At 44.0% G+C, this 20,863-nt stretch overlaps 1 protein-coding gene across 1 annotated transcript; it reads left to right on the plus strand.

The window, feature by feature from the left end:
• The first annotated feature begins 12,687 nt into the window (after nt 1–12,687).
• On the plus strand, nt 12,688–20,861 carry TMEM97 (transmembrane protein 97). The gene is made up of 3 exons (XM_038548222.1): nt 12,688–12,895; nt 18,536–18,680; nt 19,534–20,861. Exons 1-3 carry the CDS (start codon nt 12,767–12,769, stop codon nt 19,791–19,793), a joined length of 534 nt encoding a protein of 177 aa, XP_038404150.1. The 5' UTR covers nt 12,688–12,766; the 3' UTR covers nt 19,794–20,861.
• Nucleotides 20,862–20,863: the final 2 nt, after the last annotated feature.

Here is a 20,863-nt window from a genome sequence, read left to right on the forward strand (position 1 = left end):
TACCTATATCTTTTCAAATTCATGTTTTCATATTTGTCAGATAAATACCTAGAACTGGAATAGCTAGGTCATATGGTAGTTCTTAATTTTTTGAGAACTCTCCATAGTGTTTTCATAGTAGTTGCACCAATTTGCAATCCCAAACATACAAGGGTTTCCTTTTCTCCACATCCATTACAACACTTATTTTTGTTGTTTTGAGAACAGTAGCCATTCTGATAGATTTGAGGTGATATCACATTGCGATGTTGATTTGCATTTCCCTAACAACTAGTGATGTTGAACATCTTTTCAGGTGCCTGTTGGCCACCTGTATGTGTTCTCCAAAGAAATGTTTAATCAGATCCTGTGCCAGTTTTTTAATTGTGTTGTTTTTCTGTTGAGTTGTATGAGTTCCTTGTATATTTCCGCTAATAACCCCTTATCACATAAATGGTTTGCAAATACCTTCTATTTAGTAGGTTGCCATTTTGTTTTGATAATGGTTTCTGTTGCTGTGCAGAAGCTTTTTAGTTTATTTTTGCTTTAGTTTCCCTTGTCTTTGGAATCTGATCCACAAAAATGCTGCTAAAACCAATGTCAGGGAGTTTACTATCTGTGTTTTCTTGGAATTTTATGGTTTCATGTCTTATATTCAAGTCTGTAATCCATTTTTAGTTCATTTTTGTGTATAGTGTAAGATAGTGGTCTAGTTTCATTCTTTTGCACATGGCTGTCCAGCTTCCCCAGCACCATTTCTTGAAGAAACTATCCTTTCTCCATTGTATTTCTTGGCTCCTTTGTCACAGATTAATTGTCCATGTATGTGTGGGTTTATTCTGGGCTCTCAATTATGTTTCATTGATCTGTGTGTCTGTTTCTGCACCAGTACCATACTGTTTTGATTACTATAGCTTTGTAGTATAGTTTTTTTTTTAAGATTTTATTTATTTATGAGAGACAGAGAGAGAGAGAGAGAGAGAGAGGCAGAGACAGAGGCAGAGGCAGAGGGAGGAGCAGGCTCTCTACAGGAGCCCAATGTGGGACTTGATCCCAGACCCCAGGATCATGCCCTGAGTCAAAGGCAGACGCTCAACCGCTGAGCCACCCAGGTCTCCCTGTAGTATAGTTTTAAATCAGGGAGCCTGATATGTACAGTTTTATTGTTCCTTCTCAAGATTGTTTTGGCTATTCAGGATCTTTTGTGGTTCCATACACGTTTTAGAATTATTTTGGATAACTTTTATTTCTTGAATAAAAGTGAAGTATGCCATTGGAATTTTGATAGGTATTGCATTGAATCTGTAGATTGCTTTGGGTATTATGGACATTTTAACAATATTAAGTCTTCCAGTCTACAAACACAAAATATCTTTCCATCTGTATACTCTTAGTTTCTTTCTTTCATCAGCATCTTATAGTTTTGTTGTTTTTTTAAAGATTTTATTTATTATTCATAAGAGACAGAGAGAGAGAAACACAGACAGAGGGAGAAGCAGACTCCTCACAGGGAGTCTGATGTGGAACTTAAACCCTGGACCGGGATCACGCCTTGAGCCGAGGCAGATGCTCAACCACTGAGCTACCCAGGCATCCCAGCATCTTATAGTTTTCAGTATACAAGTCTTCTACTTCCTTGGTTTAATTTATTTCTAGGTAATTTATTCTTTTTGGTGCAATTGTAAATGGTTCGGACTTTAAATTTTTTTTTTTAAGTAATCTCTACACCCAATGCAGGGCTCAAATTTACAACCCCAAGATCATGAGTCACATGCTCTACTGACTGAGCCAGCCAGGCATCCCAGTATTGTTTTCTTAATTTCTCAGTTGTCATGTTACTGGTGTATAAAAATGCCACAGATACCTGTATATTGATTTTATAACCTCCAACTGTACTGAATTAATAGTTCTAATTGTATTTTGGTAGTTTTTATTTATAGATATAGATATATAGACAGATAGGGATATATAGATATAGAGAAAGTCAGTCATGTGTGCAGATACTGGCAGTTACACTTCTTTCCTTTCCAATTTGGATAACTTTTATTTCTTTTTCTTACCTAATTTCCATGGCTAGGACTTCCAATACTATGTTGAATAAAAGTGGCATCCTTGTCTTATTCCTGATCTTAGAGGAAAAGTTTTCAGCTTTTCACCATTGAATATGATTTTTTTTTCATTGAGTCTGATTTTAATATAGGATTCTCATATATGACCCTTATGAGATATGTTCCTTCTATTCCCACTTCATTGAGAGTCTTTATAAATGGATGTTGAATTTTATAAAATGCTTTTCCACATCTATTGAAATGATCATATGATTTTTCTTTTATTTTGTTCATGTGAAGTTATCACATTGATTTGTAGGTGTCGAACCATCCTTGCATCCCTGAAATAAATCCCACTTGATCATGGTATATAATCGTTTTAAAGTATTTTTGGACTTGGATTGCTAATATTGTGTTGAGGATTTTTGCATCCATGTTCATCAAATATATTGATCTGTAATTTTTTACGGGTGTCCTTGCCTGGTTTTAGTATAAGGGTAATGCTGGCCTTGAAAAATGTGTTAGGAGCTTTCCCTCATCTTTGGTTCTTTTTTGAAGAGTTTGAGCAAGGTCAGTATTAAATCTTTGAGTAAAAAAAAAAAAAAAAAAAAAAAACTTTGAGTGTGTGGCAGAAATCTCTAGTGAAGCTGCCTGGTCCTGGACTTCTGTTTGTTGAGAGATTTTTTCATTACTGCTCCATCCTCCTTACTACTAATCAGTCTATTCACATTTTCAATTTATTCATGATTCAATCTTGGAAGATTGTATGTTTCTAGGAATTTATCCATTTTTTTTAGGTTGTCTAGCTTGTTGGTATATAATTGTTTTCCCTACTTTTTTTTTAAGATTTATTTATTTATTTGCATGAGAGAAAGCACAAACCAGGGGGAAAGGCAGAGGGAGAGGGAGAAGTAGACTCCCCACTGAGCAGGGAGCCTGATGCAGGGCTCTGTCCCAGGACCCTGGGATCATGACCTGAGCCAAAGGCAAATGCTTAACCAACTGAGCCACCCAGGCATCCCTGCTTTCCCTACATTTTTAGGTGACTTTATCAGTAAATGAACAAGGCCCAGAATCTTGGAAAGAAGTAGTAAATTGCTATTGGTAGAACTTTAAACAAGTAGACCTTCTTGCTGGGAGGTCAGCATCTATGTTAGGTAGCAGACTTCAGAGGTCTCTGATCCAGTGGTCAGTTTCCTCATGTGTCAGGGAAATATTCATCAAAGATCTCTAAAGAGGGGGCAGCCTGGGTGGCTCAGCGGTTTAGCGCCGCCTTCAGCCCAGGGCATGATCCTGGAGACCGAGGATCGAGTCCCACATCGAGCTCCCTGCATGGAGCCTGCTTCTCCCTCTGCCTGTGTCTCTGCCTCTCCCTCTTTCTTGCTGTGTGTTTCTCATGAATGAATAAATAAATAAAATCTCAATTAAAAAAAAAGATCTCGGGATCCCTGGGTGGCGCAGCGGTTTGGCGCCTGCCTTTGGCCCAGGGCGCGATCCTGGAGACCCGGGATCGAATCCCACGTCGGGCTCCCGGTGCATGGAGCCTGCTTCTCCCTCTGCCTGTGTCTCTGCCTCTCTCTCTCTCTATGTGACTATCATAAATAAATAAAATTTAAAAAAAAAAAAAAGATCTCTAAAGAAGAGTTTTTTTTTTTTTTTTTAAGATTTTATTTATTTATTCACTAGAGACAGAGAGAGGTGGACACAGGCAGAGGGAGAAGCAAGCTCCATGCAGGGAGCCCGATGTGGGACTCGATCCCAGGTCTCCAGGATCACGCACCGGGCCAAAGGCGGCGCTCAACCGCTGAGCCACCCGGGCTACCCAGATGAGTTTATTTTTATTTTTATTTTGATAATAACACTAATTTTCAGAGCTCATCATCCTCACAGCCAACTTACCTTCATCCAGTTCTTAATTGTAGCAACTATATCATAATTTTTAGAATGAACAGCTTTAGAATCTTTCAGAATGCTTATCCTTAAGAAAAATCTTGTACAGACAATATTGCAGGTTCCTTTTAAAAATATTAGAGTGTGTGTGTGTTAGTATTGCATTCACATGGCACAATCTACAAAAGGACAGTGAAAAGGGAATCATTTTCCCTAAAGCCAAACCACCATTTCTAGTTTCTGTGGATCATTCCAGAGACACTCTGCATAATCAAGCTTATATATTTTTATAGGAATGATAGCATAATCTGCACACTGTCTTCCACCTCCCTTTTTCCATGTGATATATGTGAAAGATTGTTCCACATGAATACCTACAGAGCTAATGCTTCTAATTTGAGCCACATTTTTTATTATGAAGGTAAACAATGAATAACTTGAATTAATGATCCCGTATCCATGTTTTTATCCTTTGTCACAACATTGTTTTCCATGAGGACAAATAATTCAAGGTAGAACTAACCCAATTTTCTCCCAGGTAAGCCATTGTGCATGTATGTAGTAGTACATGTTTTTTACATCATTTCTTATTTTATTACAGATTCTTTTTTTTTAAGATTTTATTTATTCATTCATGAAAGACACACACAGAGAGAGGCAGAGACACAGAGAGAGAAGCAGGCTCCGTGCAGGGAGCCCCATGCAGGACTCAATCCTGGGACTCCGGGATCATGCCCTGAGCCAAAGGCAGGCACTCAACTGCTGAGCCACCCAGGTGTCCCTATTACAGATTCTCTTAAACGACATATTCAAGCCACATTTTTTGTAAACAAACCATTTTCCATCTCCCTAAACACACTGGGAAAATCTAGAGGCATTTAGTTGACAGGTTCAGATGTGTCTCTGTCTACTCATCTCTGTACTTTTTTTCATCTATCCTATTTGCCAAAACTCATGTCATTCAAGAGTTCTTCAGTTACTTTACCAACAAGGGCCTTGAAAATCAACATGTCTTCACATACATCATCATACATATGGCAAATAAACGCCAATTGAATGACCACATATTTAATATCCATGCTCTCAGCTAACTCAAGAATCAGGGGAAGTTGAGTTTTGCAACTAGTTTTGTTCATATGTCTTTTTAAGTACAGCAAAAATGTTTTTATTTCCAGCAATACAGATGATTTGATATTCTAAAAAACTATGAAACAAACACCTAAGAATCCTTGATGAAATATAACAATAAGTAGCCAAACTTCTAGAAAGAAGGGAAATCTTTAAGGACCAAAACCAGAGAACACTAGAGCCATTGCTTCCCTAAGGTCATTTGCCAACTGGTAAAAAATATAGCAGCTAATATTAAAGCTAATATTTATCAACTGATTATAATATGTCAGGCCCTGCTTGAAGTACCATACAAATATTAATTGTACAACAACCCCATAATGTGGGTACTATTATTAGTCCCATCTTTCAGTGGAAGACACAGACTCGAACATATTAGAACCTTGACTAGTAATACTACACGGGGGAGACAGGAGACATGACCCTGAGCAAGAAATGGAATTAAAATTTAGATTCCCACATATAGCTGAAATATTCAATGAGCTATTCCTTCAGTTAAAGGAAAAAAACAAAGTCCAGCCTGTCACAAGGAAATGTATCTGTTACAACCTTAGCTGTTGGTGGGAAAGAAGTCTTCCACAAGAATACTAAACCATACTTAGTTTACCCATACTCATCATTTAGAGTTCAGATTTATGCTACAATCAAAGCCTGGGAAATGCAAATCAAAATACTAAAGTGGCTCCCAGCTAATAGTGCCCTGGAGTGCCTGGCAAAAGCAAACATAGATAAAACACACCAAAATATGAGCTCACAACCCCAAATTACAAAACATAAAGAAATAAGCGACTATATAGGAGAGACCATTAAAAACTAAGTACTGGGGCAGCCCAGGTGGCTCAGCAGTTTAGTGCCACCTTCAGCCTGGGCCCTGATCCTGGAGACCCGGGATCAAGTCCCACGTCGGCTCCCTGCGTGGAGCCTGCTTCTCCCTCTGCCTGTGTCTCTGCCTCTCTCTCTCTCTGTGTCTCTCATGAATGAATGAATAAGATCTTAATAAATAAATAATAAGTAAATAAATAAATACTAAGTACTAAAGATATGGAAGTACTGAATGCAAAATACAAAATGATTATGCTTTAAAATTTTTAGAGAAATGAAGGTATAATATTGTACTTTACAGGTTGGGGGGGGGGGCGCCTGGGTGAGTCAATCAGTTAAGTATCTGACTCTTGATTTCAGCTCAGGTAAGGATCTCAGGGTTATTAGATTGAGCCCAACATCAGGCTTTGCTCTGGGTATGGAGCCTGCTTAATATCCTCTACCACTCCCAACCCACTCTCTCCTCTTAAAAAAAAAAAAAGAAGGCCAAGCTAGAAAGAAAAGTCATTGAACCATGACCAGGCAAATTTGAAAATTAATAAATTTATGCAAATGAAAAAAATCATTGAAAAAATATAGAATGAATCAGTTAAACAGTTCGATTGAACACTGCCAAAGGAAAAACTAAAACTTGTGAAAGATTACGAAGAATACATTACCTATTATATAGCAGAAACACACAAATATGCACAGGAGATAATAAAAAACATTAAGAGACTTGAGGGATATAGTGAAAAAGATCAAATCCATATAAAATGAGAGTTCAAAAAAAAAATGGGAGTTCCAAAGATAACAGAAGAGAGTAAAAATTAAATAGATGAAAATTTTCTAGATTTTGTCATAATAGGGAATCTTTGGATTTAGGAAGAACACAAATCATAAGCAGGATATATAATGTGTAGTGAAATGGCAGGATGACAAAGCAGTCCTATATATAACAGAGAAAAATTGCCTAAAAGGATTAACATTGAAAACGACTTCTCAACAGCAACAACTGAAGCTAGAAGACAACAGAATGAAATTCAAAGTTTTAAGAAGAAATGTTAACCTAAAATTATAAACTGTCATTTAGTGCAAAGACTTAAAGATATTTTCAAAACACAAATTCAGTTTGCTATGAATAGATCATCACCAAAGGATGTACTTCAAGAAGAAGAAGGAACGCCTGGGTGGCTCAATGTTTGAGCATCTGCCTTCTTATCAGGGCGTGATCCTGGAGACCGGGGATCTAGTCCCATGTCGGGCTCCCTGCATGGAGCCTGCTTCTCCCTCTGCCTGTGTCTCTGCCTGTGCGTGTGTGTGTGTGTGTCTCTCATGAATAAATAAATAAAATCATAAAAAGAAAAAAAAAAAAGCAGATCTCCAATGCAAGAATTGATGAACATGTAGGGAAAACTAAGCAAATGCAGATTGCATAAAGCAATAATAATAATGTCTAGTTGGGAAGGGGATAAAATCAGACCGGGATTCTCTAAACTAGGATACACACACCTGTGGAGGTAAATGAGACTCTTGGAGTTGCAGAGGCACATCTGTTTTTTTAAGAGAGTCAGCTTCAAATTGTTCCTACCATCCTCATTATCCCATGTGACCACCACCTCCCCCTTCACAATTACCATTCTCCTGCTTTACAAAAGAAACATACTTCTTAGACCATAATTACTACTGTGGCACAATGACCCTGTGTGTAAAAAGCTTGGTCGCTAAGTAAAAGGGACAATATGAAAGTTTTTGTTTATAAAGCCCCCACCTCTTTCATCTCCCTGCTGCCAAATAATACATCAATCCTGAGAGAGAACTTCTTGAAAGTAAAGCAGAGAGCATTACTAAGAAATATTGAGACTAGCAGAATTTTCGTTCACTCAGGCAACAAATTCATACCACAGCTCTGTCTTAAAATTCAGAAGTGCGAGGGTTTTTTATGGAAACATGTATAAAATGAAGCCAGACTTTTTCTAACAGAAATTAAATTTTGACTGCTTGGTTTGCCAATAAGGACTTTTCAATCAATTCGTATGGTAGTCATTTTTTCCATAATTAGAATTAGCTGGAATCCGCAGCTACCAAGTTCTGACAAAAATAGGCAAAAGATTTAAAAATTATCAAAAAATATTGTACAAATGTTGGCGAGAATGTGAGAAGTTGGAACCCTTGTACATGGCTGATGGGAGTGTAAAATGGCGCAGCCGCTATGGAAAAGTATGGCAGTTCCTAAAATTATAATTATTTTTTGATCCAGCAGTCCCATTTCTGGGTATATACCTAAAAGAATTATAAGCAGGGACTTAAACAGATATTTGAATGCCAATGTTCATAGCACTAATTCACAATAGCCATAAGGTGGAAACTGCCCAAATGTCCATCCATGGATGCATGGATAAACAAAATGTGTATTTATATATTTTTATATATGCATATACACCATGGAATATTATTCAGGCTTTAAAGGAAATGCTGATACATATACACAAATGAGCCTTGAACACATGTGACATGAAAGAAACCAGACACAAAAGAAAAATATTGTATAATTCTATTTATATGAGGTACCTAGAATAGTCCAATTCATAGAAGGTAGTATAATGGTTACCAGTGGAGAATGGACAGTTAATGTTTTATAGGTATGGAACCTCAGATTGAGATGATGAAAAAGTTCTGGACATGGGTAATGGTGCTGGCTGCACAACAATGTGAATGTACTTAATGCCACTGAACTGTATAGTTAAAATGTTTAAAATGGTAAATTGTGTGCATATTTTACCACAATATACACTACATATGTAAAGCTGTGATGTCCCAGAAATAGAAGTTTATTCATTAGATAATTTGTCTCTTTTCTAAGTAATAATTTATTTTAGATCCTTAAAATGATTTTAATTGTAAATTTAAGGCTTCACTTCTGGACTCTCAATTCCATTCTACAGTGTCTTGATTATTGTTGCTTTACAGTAAGTTTTGAAATCAGGAAGAGTGAGTGGAGTCCTCCAACTTTGTTCCTTTTCAAGACTGGCTCTTCTGAGTCCCCTGCATTTCCATACGAATTTAATTTTTTTTAATTTTTAAAAAAGATTTTATTTATTCATGAGAGAGAGAGAGAGAGAGAGGCAGACACATAGGCAGAAGGAGAAGCAGGCTCTCCACAGAGAACCCCATGCGGGACTGGATCCCAGGACACCAGGATCATGCCAAGCTGAAGGCAGACGCTCGACTGCCAAGCCACTCACATATTCCATATTTTTAAAAAATTTTAAAAGATTTAAAAATCTTTATTTACTTGAGAGAACGAGTAAGAGAGGGCACAAGCAGGGTGAGGGGCAGAGGGAGAAGGGGGTGTCTGCTGGGCTCAATCCTGGGACTCTCTGGGATCATGACCTGAGCCAAAGGCAGATGCTTAGCCCACACTAAGCCACCCAGGGGCCCCTCCGTATGAATTTTAGAAACAATTTGTTAATTTCTGCAGAGGCCAGCTAAGATTTTGATAAGGATTACACTGACTCTTATAGATCAGTTTGGGGAATTTGTCATGTTAACCATATTAAACCTTTCAATCCATGAACGTGGGATGTCACCATTTATTTAGCTCTTCTGTTCTTTCAAGGTTTTGTAATGTTCTATTACAAGTCTTGTACTTCCTTTATTAAATTTATTTCCAAGTAGTTATTTTTTATGGAATTGTCTTGATTTCATTTTCAGATTGTTCATTACTAATATATAAAAATACAATTAATTTTTGTGTATTGATACTTATCCCACAACCTGGCTGAACTCATTGATTAGTTCTAATAATTTTTTTACATAAAATTTATTATAAAATTTATTATTTGGATTTTATAATAAAGTTTAACGTTCTCTGGAAAAAACACTGTAATCCAAAAATTTTATATAAAACCTTTTCTGGTTCCCCCCCCCCCCCCGCCCCGGGGATAAAACAGAATAATGAAAAGTTTCCAGTTATTTTTTTTATTTCCAAACAGGAAAGCAGCAGGTCCCTCCTAGCACCTCAGCTGTGATTCCAATGGAAGGATTCCACTTCCACCACCAGGGCGGCCACTGCTGGGCTAATGGTGTTTGTCTCATCACAATGCAAATAATTTTCCAAAGGTGCTAAATATTGCCTCATCTCAGAAAGACAAGGAAACTGTTCAGAGCCTCCTCCCCCCTTTATAAAATCAGTCTTTCACTTACCCTTTGCTTTGGGCGGGGGAACCTGCTGGTGGATCAGCCCCGTCCTCCCTCCTCCCCAGGGCCATTTGCCTCCTACCACTTATCTGACCTCAAGTGAAGAGCTGGCAGTTCCCCCACTAAAGGAATTTCAAACATAAGGCAGCAACTGCCCAGAGATTTTTTTTCGGGTAGAAAATCCTGGTAGGGAAAGTGCTTGGCTTTGAAAGTCTTTATCTACAGATAACAAACTTGGCTGGGTGAGAGGTTTTCTGAGGAATGGTCACATTAGCAGCTGTATGCTTACACGTTCCCTGGGCAAATCCCGGCTTAGGGGCCCCACGTGCTGCTCCCCCCACCCCCACCCCCGCCAGCAAGCAGTGTTAATCAGCATGGAGTACAGCTTAGGAGGGGCGGCCTGGTCCCCAAAGCCACTGTTGGGGCTGGGCTCCTCCGGGCAAGCTGTGTGGGAGTGCTCCACCTGCCCCGGCCAGCCCTGGGCCACCAGCACTCGGGGTCCGACAGCTTCTGTCACCCCTGCCCTTCATCCTGCACACCACGAAGAACCTTCACCCTCACCTTCACCTCCTCCACCCCCTCCCGCCCCATGCCCTCCTTCCCCAGGGCTCTGTCCTTCTGTCCCACCTCCTCTCCAGGGCCCAAACCCCTGCACACCCTCAGCCTTCTCCTGTGGCAGGACCTGACACCAGGCACCGGCCCTCCCAGGTCTCGGTATCCCCACAGCCCTCACCAGGGGAGGCTGTTCATTTGTTCACACACCCCAAGCTCAGGGTCAGGAGGTGGGCTCACCAGCCTCCCTGCTCCCCCAGGCTACCAGCACACCGTTTCCCCTCCACCCTGTGAAGTTTAAGCCATGCCTCAGCCTAAGCCCACCTTCCCCGGGTTACTCCCCGGTGGTCGTCCCCACCCATCCACCCCACGCCCTGGTTCTCTGGCCCTTGACCCCATCTCCAAACACCTTCCCCCTCCTCTCCATTTCAGCCACACCTTCCCATGCACAGAATTTCTTGTGACACCAGGAATTCCAACCCTGTGCCCCCCTGTCCTCATCTCCCCGCCTTCAGGCCCACTCCCGCAGGAACTCCCACCACACCAGCCCTGCCTCCTCACATCCACTCCCTCACATCCATTCCCAGGCTGTAGCCCTCAGGCCCCCTCGGCCTCCTCCCCTACCTATTCTGGAGCACATGCTCCGTCTCATCAACCCCTCCTGTCCAATGTCTCAAAACTGCCACTCTCCCTGAACCCCAAACCCAGATTAAGTCAAGCCCTTTTTCCTGAACCAGACCCCACAGTGCAGAAAAGCACACAGCCTAGGAGACCGGGCCCCCAGATCAATGGCCACCTACTTCGGCTGGGCCCTCTACACTGCCACCAATTTCTCTGTCCCAGTCCCCACAGGCCCACTCTGACCTCACCTTAATCCTTCCATTCTCTCCAGCAACTTGGGGGCCTTGAACCACATTTCCTGCTCTCTTCTATAATGTCAACCTCTCCCCGTGACCCAGAAACTTCCAACAGCATCTAAACAAGTGAAAGTGTCCCAGTCTCTCTCATCTGAGAAAGAAGCCCTCTGTGGGGCACATCTCCCTCAAGCTCCTGCCCCATCCTCTCCTTTCCTCCTAACCAGATGTCTGCACTCCCTGCCCTGCTGTCACCTGGCCCCTGCCTCCACATGCCACAAGTGCTCTCAGAGGGCCACTGCAGGGCCATTCGGTGCTGCTCTGACCCAAGTGATCACACACACACCGTGTTTCCATGGCATCACATTCCTGTTGTGCACCTGTGCCTCGGCGCCCTCCTCACACCACCCTTGAGGATGGAGCTCCTCCAGGACCTCTTACGGGGCCCCTCTGCTCTCAACACTTCCACTCCCATCAAACGCTGATGCCACACAAATCTACACCCCCAGACAGGTTCATCCAACTGCCTCCTAGACTTCTCCACTCAGAGGCAGCAGACACTGCTCAGTGTCAACACAGCCAGAAACAGATTACCTTTCTCTTCAACTCACTTCTCCTGTATCCCACTCCTCAGTGAATGATTCAGTTAAAGACCCATATTTGCAGAATGAATAAATCCTCCCGCATTCTTCGGGGCCAACCAAGACCTGTCCATCCTCTTACTATATCCCTGTGTTTCTTGTTTAATTGACGCTGGCTGCCTCCCAGGCAACCCCTGGGAGGCTGCGCGACCCCTCGGTTCCGACGGGACAGGGATCCTGCCGGTGTCCCCACGGCCCTGAACGCCCCGCACACGGGAGCCGCTCAGTCGGCGTTACGGGCTTGCGGTGAATGGACGAAGTGCGAGCGAAAGGGAGCGCAGCGCGCGGCGCACTCGGCGGCCGGAGGGGCGGCGGGCGGCAGCGCGGGGCACGCCAGCTCAGTCTGCACGCCGCGCGCCCAGGAGCCGGCCCACGCTGCGGGCGAGGAGCCCCGCCCCCGGCCCACGCGGCGCCCCCCGGCGGCCAATGGAAATGGCCTGCGGGGCGCCGCCTCGACACGCTATAGACGGACGAGCCAATGGGAGCGCTCGGCGACGAGCACCGCTCCCGCCGCGGCTTCGCAGCCAGCCAATGGGAGAGGCCGGCGTAGCGCTCCAGGGGGCGGAGCGGGCGGCCGGGCGCCGGGTGCCGTCGCTGGGCGGGCTCGGGCCCGCTTCCCACGTCTGCGGCCGGGGCCAGCGCGTCCTCGGCTCCTGCCCGGCGCAGCAAACGGATGATGGGGTCTCCGGGCGCCCGGCGCGGCCTGGAGTGGCTGCTGGGCCTCTACTTCCTCTCCCACATCCCCATCACGCTGCTCATGGACCTGCAGGTGGTGCTGCCGCGCGAACTCTACTCAGTCGAGGTGAGGGCGACGTCGGTCTTGACCTCCGGCCGTCGAGGTTGGGGCCCCTGCGCGCGCTGCGGTGTGCCATGGCGCTAAGACCCCCCCCCCCCCGGCTCTGATTCTGCCCCCCTTTCCCTCCCGCCTCTCCTTGGGCCTCGCTTAGGTCCTGCCGTGCCCCAGGCCGTCCTTACCTTCAACTCCATGTCTTGCTTGGGGTTTTCTTTGCCCCCGACGCTCACCTCAGCTGCTGGGGGCAGACGCTTTGGTCCTTTGGGAAAGTTAGTTCTTCCCTGGGCGTGCATAAGGCTCCCCGCCACCCCCCGCCCCGGTCAGTTGTCAGTATTTGACGGAAGTAGCCTGGATGAACCAACGTCTCAGTCACGCGCTGCATTTGTGTGTTCCTCGAAAGAGCCCTAATACCGTCTAATTCCAAAGAAATAGTGCGAGTAGAATTAGACCCGTACAAAGGGCATTCACAGATCGTCATTACTCCAATAGCAGGATCCAGCGGCTTCCAAAGCTCCTAAGTAACTTAAAGACATCTTTTTAAAGTAGCCTTTTTTGTTAGGTTTGAACAAGAATGATCACCTGAATAGAGAGGCGAAAAGCTCCTTTTCCTGGTTGTTGATGAGTATTCTTTACCCCAAACTTTGCTTTAATGCTTTTCATCCCTTCAGAGCTACCGTTTTATTTTCCCTGGTCTTTTCATGTCAGGACCCCGAACGTCCTTCCACGGAATCCCTGTCCTCAGTTCTGTGCTCCTCCAAAATGCAGAACTGCGAGCAAGACTGAGCTGTCTACTTAAAGACTTGATTTTGCCTGTTTTTCTTTAGCTTTTTCTCTGTAGAGCAGGAGTTCTTCAATCAAAAGTCCATGAACCCCCGATGGAGTATATGCGAAACTGTGCCTTATATTTTCTGGGAGGAGAGTCTGTAGCGTCCATTAACTTTTCTACCGGTCTGACCCTCCCAGAAATGCCACTGCTCAAGAGTACCCCACGCCATAGTCTTTTTGTTTGCTTCTCGATCCAAGCATGACTGGGAAGACCTCTGACTTACCTTTTCTTGGGAAAAATGTAGTAGTGTGTGACAAGAGCATGGGACTCTGCAGGTGCAGCCTGGGGACCTGGTTCTTTCAAGAACTGCTATGGTATTGTGGGCAAGTCAGGGCTCTGTAGCCTCACCAGCCAAGTAAGAGAGCTGGGTTACAAGGTCAGACATGCAAGGCCCATGCAAGTTTCCTGGTGCCACTGTAACAAAATGCCAGAAACACAGTGGCTTAAAACATTTGTTCCCTCCCTTTGGCGGTCAGGAGTGCAGAACGAATCTTGCACGGCTGGTTCCTTGAAGGTTCTTCGGTAGAATCTGTTCCTCGCCTCTTGCAGTTGGTGGTGGCTGCCAGCGTTCCCTGGCTTGCGGCCATATCACTAAGTCTCTGCTTCTGTCATCAGTTTGCTGCCTTTTTCTCTATAATCCAGTCTCTTTTATAGAGGTACACTCAATCTAGAGGAACACTTAGGACTACACTTAGAGTCAACCAGGTGGCCAGCATAACCTCCCCATCTCAAGACCCTTAAACGCATCTGCAAAGTCTCTCCTGCTATATAAGGTTACTGGCAGATTCCAGGGATGAGGACGGGATATCTCTGGGGACCATCATTCAGCCTGCGGCGTAAGCCCAGGTAGCACATACCCTTTCTCAGCAGGTCGCCACAGCTCCACACCCTCCACACCCTCCACACCCTCCACACCAGCCATTAGTTGCCAGGAAGAAAGGAGAGCCTTGTCTGGCTTACAGAGGCTGCATGGCCAGCAAAACTCAGGCAGGCCGCCTGTTTACAGTCTTCAGTGTTACAAATCCTTTTAATACTGGGCACCTGGCACGCCTGGGTGGCTCAGCGGTTTAGCGCCTGCCTTTGGCCCAGGGCGCGATCCTGGAGACCTGGGATCGAGTCCCCACATCGGGCTCCCTGCATGGAGCCTGCTTCTCTCTGCCTGTGTCTCTGCCTCTCTCTCTGTGTCTCTGATGAATAAATAAATAAAATCTTAAAAAAAAAATACTGTGCAATGTTACTCCAGGTATTCCAGCTGGCACTTTATCTTTTCTGAATGTCCCAATTCCTATAGGTCCTTGCTCGCCACTCACAAAATATAATTAAAATGTGTCCAGCATCATAAAGACCCCTTTAAGCTTATATATTTGATTTGTTTAAGTTTTATCACCTTTATTAATGTTGACTTATTATTAAAAGGTGAAGGGCCATTGCAAGCAGGATCTGGCCAGAAATTGTGTGCGTGTGTGTGGGTATCTGATGCTGTTTGAAGGTGTTAGCAACACAGAGGCATTCTATTTTGGAAGGGCTGTCTCTTCACTCTTGTTGCTTTGGAGTAGAGATTTATGGTTTTGTTGTTTCTTTGTGGGTAAATAATAAAATCCTTGAGTTATTATCAGACTCTTTCAAAAAATGCCAAATCTTAACATCTGTTGTGTTTTTCTTCCCTGAATAGAATGAATTTCCCTAGAACTAAAAAGTTTATGGAGATCCAGTAATGGTTTGGCTAAAATTTGCCAGTTAAACATCTTCCTTGGTTTGAACCGATCAACACTGGGAAGAACTCTTACTATGAAACAGTAAGAATTTTAGTTTTACTTAGAACATGGAGAGGATGGGGAAGCATTTTGTAGTATCATTTGCAGCTGGGCAGCATTGCATCTCTTAAAGACAGGTGAGCATCTATGTGTGAAATCAGTCTGTGCTTTTTCTTTCTTTTTTTTCTTTTCCCATAGATAGAGCATAAGTGGGGAGGGGCAGAGGAAGAGAATCTTAAGCAGGCTCCACACCCATTGAGGAGTCCAATTCGGGGCTCGATCTTACAACCCTGAGATCATAACCTGAGCCAAAGTCAAGAGTTGGACACTTAACCAACTGAGCCACCCAGGCGCCCCTCTGCCCTCATTCCAAGGTAGAAAAGTGCAAGATTGTTTAGTAGCAACTCTTGGTTTAGAAATCCTTGTGCATAGGGCCAGGTACATAAGTTGCATGGATAACAGTGGTAAGTTAAGTCAGATGTGAGTCCGGTATAATCCTTTTCTTGGATCTTACCTAATAAGGATACTTATGAAAGACCAGTTGCATGTTGAGATTTTTTTTTTTAAGATTTTACTTATTTATTCATGAGAGACAGGCAGCGGGAGAAGCAGGCTTCCCACGGGGAGCCCAATGTGGGACTCGATCCCAGGACCCCGGGATCACAACCTGAGCCAAAGCCAGATACTCAACCACTGAGCCACCCAAGTGCCCCTACTTGCTGAGATTTTAATAGGATGAAATTTGCATTTCTCTGAATATGTGTTATTTACGTTCCATTAAGTAATCATAACATTTCCTGTGTGCGTGCCATTGTTGTAAAGACCATGTACATTAATTCATTTTATCTTACCAATAGTGAGAGGTAAGTACCGTAACAAGTTCAGTGAGATTAAGTTCTTTGCTCAGAGCCAAGAATTGCAGCCCCTAGGTCCCATACTCTTCATTTGGCGAGGGACCTGTGATTTGCCTTCCATCTGCCCTTGATCCATGCCCTGTTCTGGCTTCATGTGGCTATTATGTGACTGTGGGCAGGTGTTTGGATCATAATTGATTACTACAAGAGCTAGCTGATTAGATTAAGTTTTACTAATTTTTTTTTTTTTTTAAAGATTTTATTTGGGCAGCCCGGGTGGCTCAGCGGGTTTAGCGCCACCTTCAGCCCCAGGGTGTGATCCTGGAGACCCGGGATCGAATCCCACGTCGGGCTCCCGGTGCATGGAGCCTGCTTCTCCTTCTGCCTGTGTCTCTGCCTCTCTCTCTGTGTGACTATCATAAATAAATAAAAATTAAAAAAAAAAAAAAAACTAAAAAGTTATATTTAAAAAAAAAAGATTTTATTTATTTATTTATGAGACAGAGAGAAGCAGAGACACAGGCAGAGGGAGAAGCAGGCTCCATGCAGGGAGCCCGATATGGGACTTGATCTTGGAACTCCAGGATCATGCCCTGAGCTGAAGGCAGACTCTCAACCCCTGAGCCACCCAGGCATCCCAAATTTTACTAATTTCATCTTGCAGCCCTTAGAAGTGACCATGCTGTTAGAGCTGTCCAGATTTATGAAATAGGTAGATCTGAGCAGTTGTATACAAATTGAATAGAAAATGAAATTCAAACAAACCAGAATGCCTTTTAAATTCTAGGGTAAATCTTCAAAGCAGGTCATTCCCACCAATATTTCTTTAAGAAAATCTAGAAAGCGAGAAAGGATCTTAACCATTTGGTTCAAGTTGCTTGTTTTACAGATGATGAAACAGAGTCCAGGAGAGTTGCAGGGACTTAACCTTTATGAGTATTTTCTACCCCATTACTTCCCCTAAAAAGTGCCTAGAAGGAAGCTAAGGATATGGCCGTGGATTTCAATTTCAGATCAAGTACAAATTTGATTATCACTTGGTCAGTAAACTGGCTATCTAGCCAGAGCCTTTCTGAAATTAATATCGTGCTAACAGAATGTTTGTTTCTGGATATTTGCTTAAAGCTTACTTTCAGCAGTGGGGCCTCTATTTCACAATAGTGAGCCTTTATCTTTTGATTAAAAATTAACAGGAAAAATTATCTTTGGGTTTTCCATTGCAAGCTAAATTCTTAACATTGGAAGTTACCTTTATTTATCATAATATCGAGACACATACTTGGCTTTGGAGGCAGGTATGTTAAGACAGGATGTGCAATGCCACAATCTGCAGTAGTCCGTATAGTGTGGGGAACCCTACGCTTTGGACCATTAGAAAGGGCTCAGAATGGGCAATCTCAGACCTTCCTGCTGCTTTTGTCTGCCAGGAGCCACGTCCTCACGGATCTGCATCTTGTGATTTAACAGTGTAATTAGTAGGAGGGTGGGCCCCAAGCTGGAACTAAGACTGCTGACCCTCCTGCCAGTGACATGGCCTAGCAGCTCTGTAATTTGTGGTTTGGACAGTTTGTTCTACAAATATCCCACTGGGCTCCTAAAAGAAAACTTCAGAACTATGGTAGTTAAGAATGAGGAGGAGCAAAAAAAAAAAAAAAAAAAAAAAGAATGAGGAGGAGCTTGAGATTTAGGGATTAAATTGTCTAAAATTGCATCTTTATAGAGGTCAGATCTCCCTTCCAACCCCACTCCCTACATACACGCGCGCGCGCGCGCGCAAGACAAACTCAGTTCATTTCTGTATGTGAGGCCATCTGGCCCTCGGAGCTTTATGTGCAGCCGCTGTTGTTCAAGGCCAGATGGCAGGATGCTTCTCACAACTGTGCTTTACCAAGAATGAGTGTTGACAGATACGGGCCTCTGTGTGTTCATTCCGCAAACTAAGAAGCTACCAATGCTAGGCATTGTTGCTCTTGGTAGTGGGCACCACCCCGGGATATGTGTTGTCACCGAGTCATGGTGCCAGCTAGCACGGGTCACTGTCAGAGCTGGGGAAAGCGGCCCGGAGGAGGGAAGACTGGAGTCAGAGCTGGTGAGTTTCTGTGAAGTGACCATCTAGGCTGCCCTGGGGCTGAGTAATGGTCTCCTCCCGCGGGGTGGAGCTGCTAGCATGTCACGCCAGGCAGCTGTACTCAGCATGATCTTTCTGTCTCCTCAGTTGACAAACCTGCTGAAGTGGTACACTACGGAGTTCAAAGACCCTCTGCTGCAGGCTCCTCCGACGTGGTTTAAGTCCTTCCTGTTTTGCGAGCTTGTGTTCCAGCTGCCTTTCTTTCCCATGGCAACATATGCCTTCTTAAGAGGTTGGTGACTGGTGGGGAAATCACATTTTTGCCCTGAAGTTAGGTCCCAGGAGTCTTTTGGGAAAGTGTCTCAGAGAAGGGGAGTGGTCTGTGTCATTGGTGTGAGGGTGACCCTGGCTGGGGTGGGAACGGCCTGGAGAGATCTCGGGCAGGGACGTGGATGCGGCTCCAGCTGGAGCCTGCTCAGCTGGGCTGTACAGCTGCCTCAGTCAACTGGAAATCTCTCGTACACCCAAGGCTGCTTACAGATTGAACCTGTCGCTTTTGGGGGGAAGGGGGGGCGGGTATTTTTACTTTATGCCCCTGCAGAATTTTTTTCTTATCATTGGCTTTTCTGATGTGGGTAGCACCACACTGGCTTTTAAGCAGTAGCATCAAGCTCACCCCTCAAGGGCATAACTTCTCATTTGTTCTCACAGTGTTCCCCTGTGACTACTGCTTCTAGAAAGACGGTGGCCATGTTCCTGTCCGTGATCACTAAGCTCCTACAGCGTATTTCCCCTCGGAGTCCCCAACTCCATGTCTTGGCAGAATCTGTTGGTCTTCTCACCTGTAGATAATTACTTAGCAGATGCTGTCGGCACCCCCTCCCCACCCCACTAAATCGTCATGGCCATTTTACTGCCCTAGAGTTTTTCCTGCAGTAAATTCTGACCCCCGCCCTTGGTTCTCTGGCACTCAGTGTGCTAGAGCCCCAACCCTGTGCTCGGCAGTATTATAACACTTCCAGTTTTCCATGTGTTTGCACTTAGAAGGGAGGTGGAAGCGTTCAGCTGAAGGGAGCAGAGGTGGGGAATATTGCGCCCCTGGAGTCACAAACAGACCTAATGCTTCTCTCTTCCTCCCACTTTAGGAGGCTGCAGGTGGATCCGCACCCCTGCAATCATTTACTCCGTTCACACCATGACCACTCTAATTCCAATTCTCTCCACGCTTCTATTTGAGGATTTCTCCAAAGCCAGTGGCTTCAAAGGACAAGGACCTAAGACTTTCCGTGAACGACTAACCCTCGTATCTGTCTATGCCCCCTACCTTCTCATCCCTCTTATGCTTCTGCTTTTCATGTTGCGGAGCCCCTACTACAAGTATGAGGAGAAAAGAAAGAAAAAATGAAATAATGACTGGCCCAGCAGGGAGATGCCCAGAGGGCAGTTTCCTGTTGGACCCAGTCTGAGGAAAACCTCTCAGAACCCATGTCTTCAGCAGCATTTGAAACATACCAGCAACACATAAGAGCAAGATTCTGGCAGGAGCCAGAGTCAAAACCTCCCTTTCTGAGGATACTGGCGAACACAGACCAGTCACCTGAGCACGGACACAGGGGTGTGGGCTAGGCTATCCGGAAGTGGTGCCAAATACCTCATCATGTGCCCAAGTTCCATTGTGAGCATGACCAGACCAGATACTGGATAAACTTCCAAGAAATGTGGCCTGCTTGGCATGTTCATGAGTCACTTGACCCATAAGGCACATGTGATTAAACCCTTAATTCCTGATTCTCTACAGCATATCCTTTATCAGTGAAATGAAGGGTGGCATGTTTCAGGCCATTTTTAAGTTTGATTTATGCCTCTTTTAATATTAAAAACTATCATGGGGTTGGTTGGTTTTATTGTTTTATTTTTTTTTTGCCTCCACCCTTGGTTGGGGAAAAGGTTCTGCAAGAGGTTCAAACTTGGTTTTACTCAAGGGTCAGGTTCGGCCTGACTTTCAGAAATGGGTTAAGCTGGAAAGTTTTGTTTCTGTCTCAAACAGGTCATCCCAGAAAAGATTTTTTTTTTTTAAATCTCCTAATTCATCCTCTTTCCAAACCTTAGTCTTGTTTTTACAGACCACCTGACATAAGTCCCTTCACTCTGAGGTCTGGTGTCTCAAACCTGATGTGGAAGTGCGCTTCCTATTGGATCACTTCACCCTTCCTTATACTTTCATCATCCTTCCTAGCTTGTTCACCAAGTGGCTTGGAACACCACTTCATTGGTGTTCCTTAGCTTTCTTTAAATTTATACTCACGGCCAACTCAAAAAATCAAACACTTGTGAACACACATGGAAAATAGTAACTGGTCCTGTTTGGTTGCCCTTTTTTGTCTGTTTTGCTCACAAGCCATACTGGTCTGATTGTTGGGAGTATCATCTGACTCATATGTCTGGTCCAAATAAAGGTACCTGCTGACCACTGCC

This window comes from Canis lupus, chromosome 9 (genome assembly GCF_011100685.1).
Source record: "Canis lupus familiaris isolate Mischka breed German Shepherd chromosome 9, alternate assembly UU_Cfam_GSD_1.0, whole genome shotgun sequence".
Lineage (NCBI taxonomy): Eukaryota > Metazoa > Chordata > Mammalia > Carnivora > Canidae > Canis > Canis lupus.

Coding starts and splice junctions, on each gene's coding strand:
- TMEM97 (XM_038548222.1), top strand. CDS start 12,767: ATGATGGGGTCTCCGGGCGCCCGGCGCGGCCTGGAGTGGCTGCTGGGC. Junction 12,896..18,535: donor GCGAACTCTACTCAGTCGAG/GTGAGGGCGACG, acceptor CTGTCTCCTCAG/TTGACAAACCTGCTGAAGTG. Junction 18,681..19,533: donor AACATATGCCTTCTTAAGAG/GTTGGTGACTGG, acceptor CTCCCACTTTAG/GAGGCTGCAGGTGGATCCGC.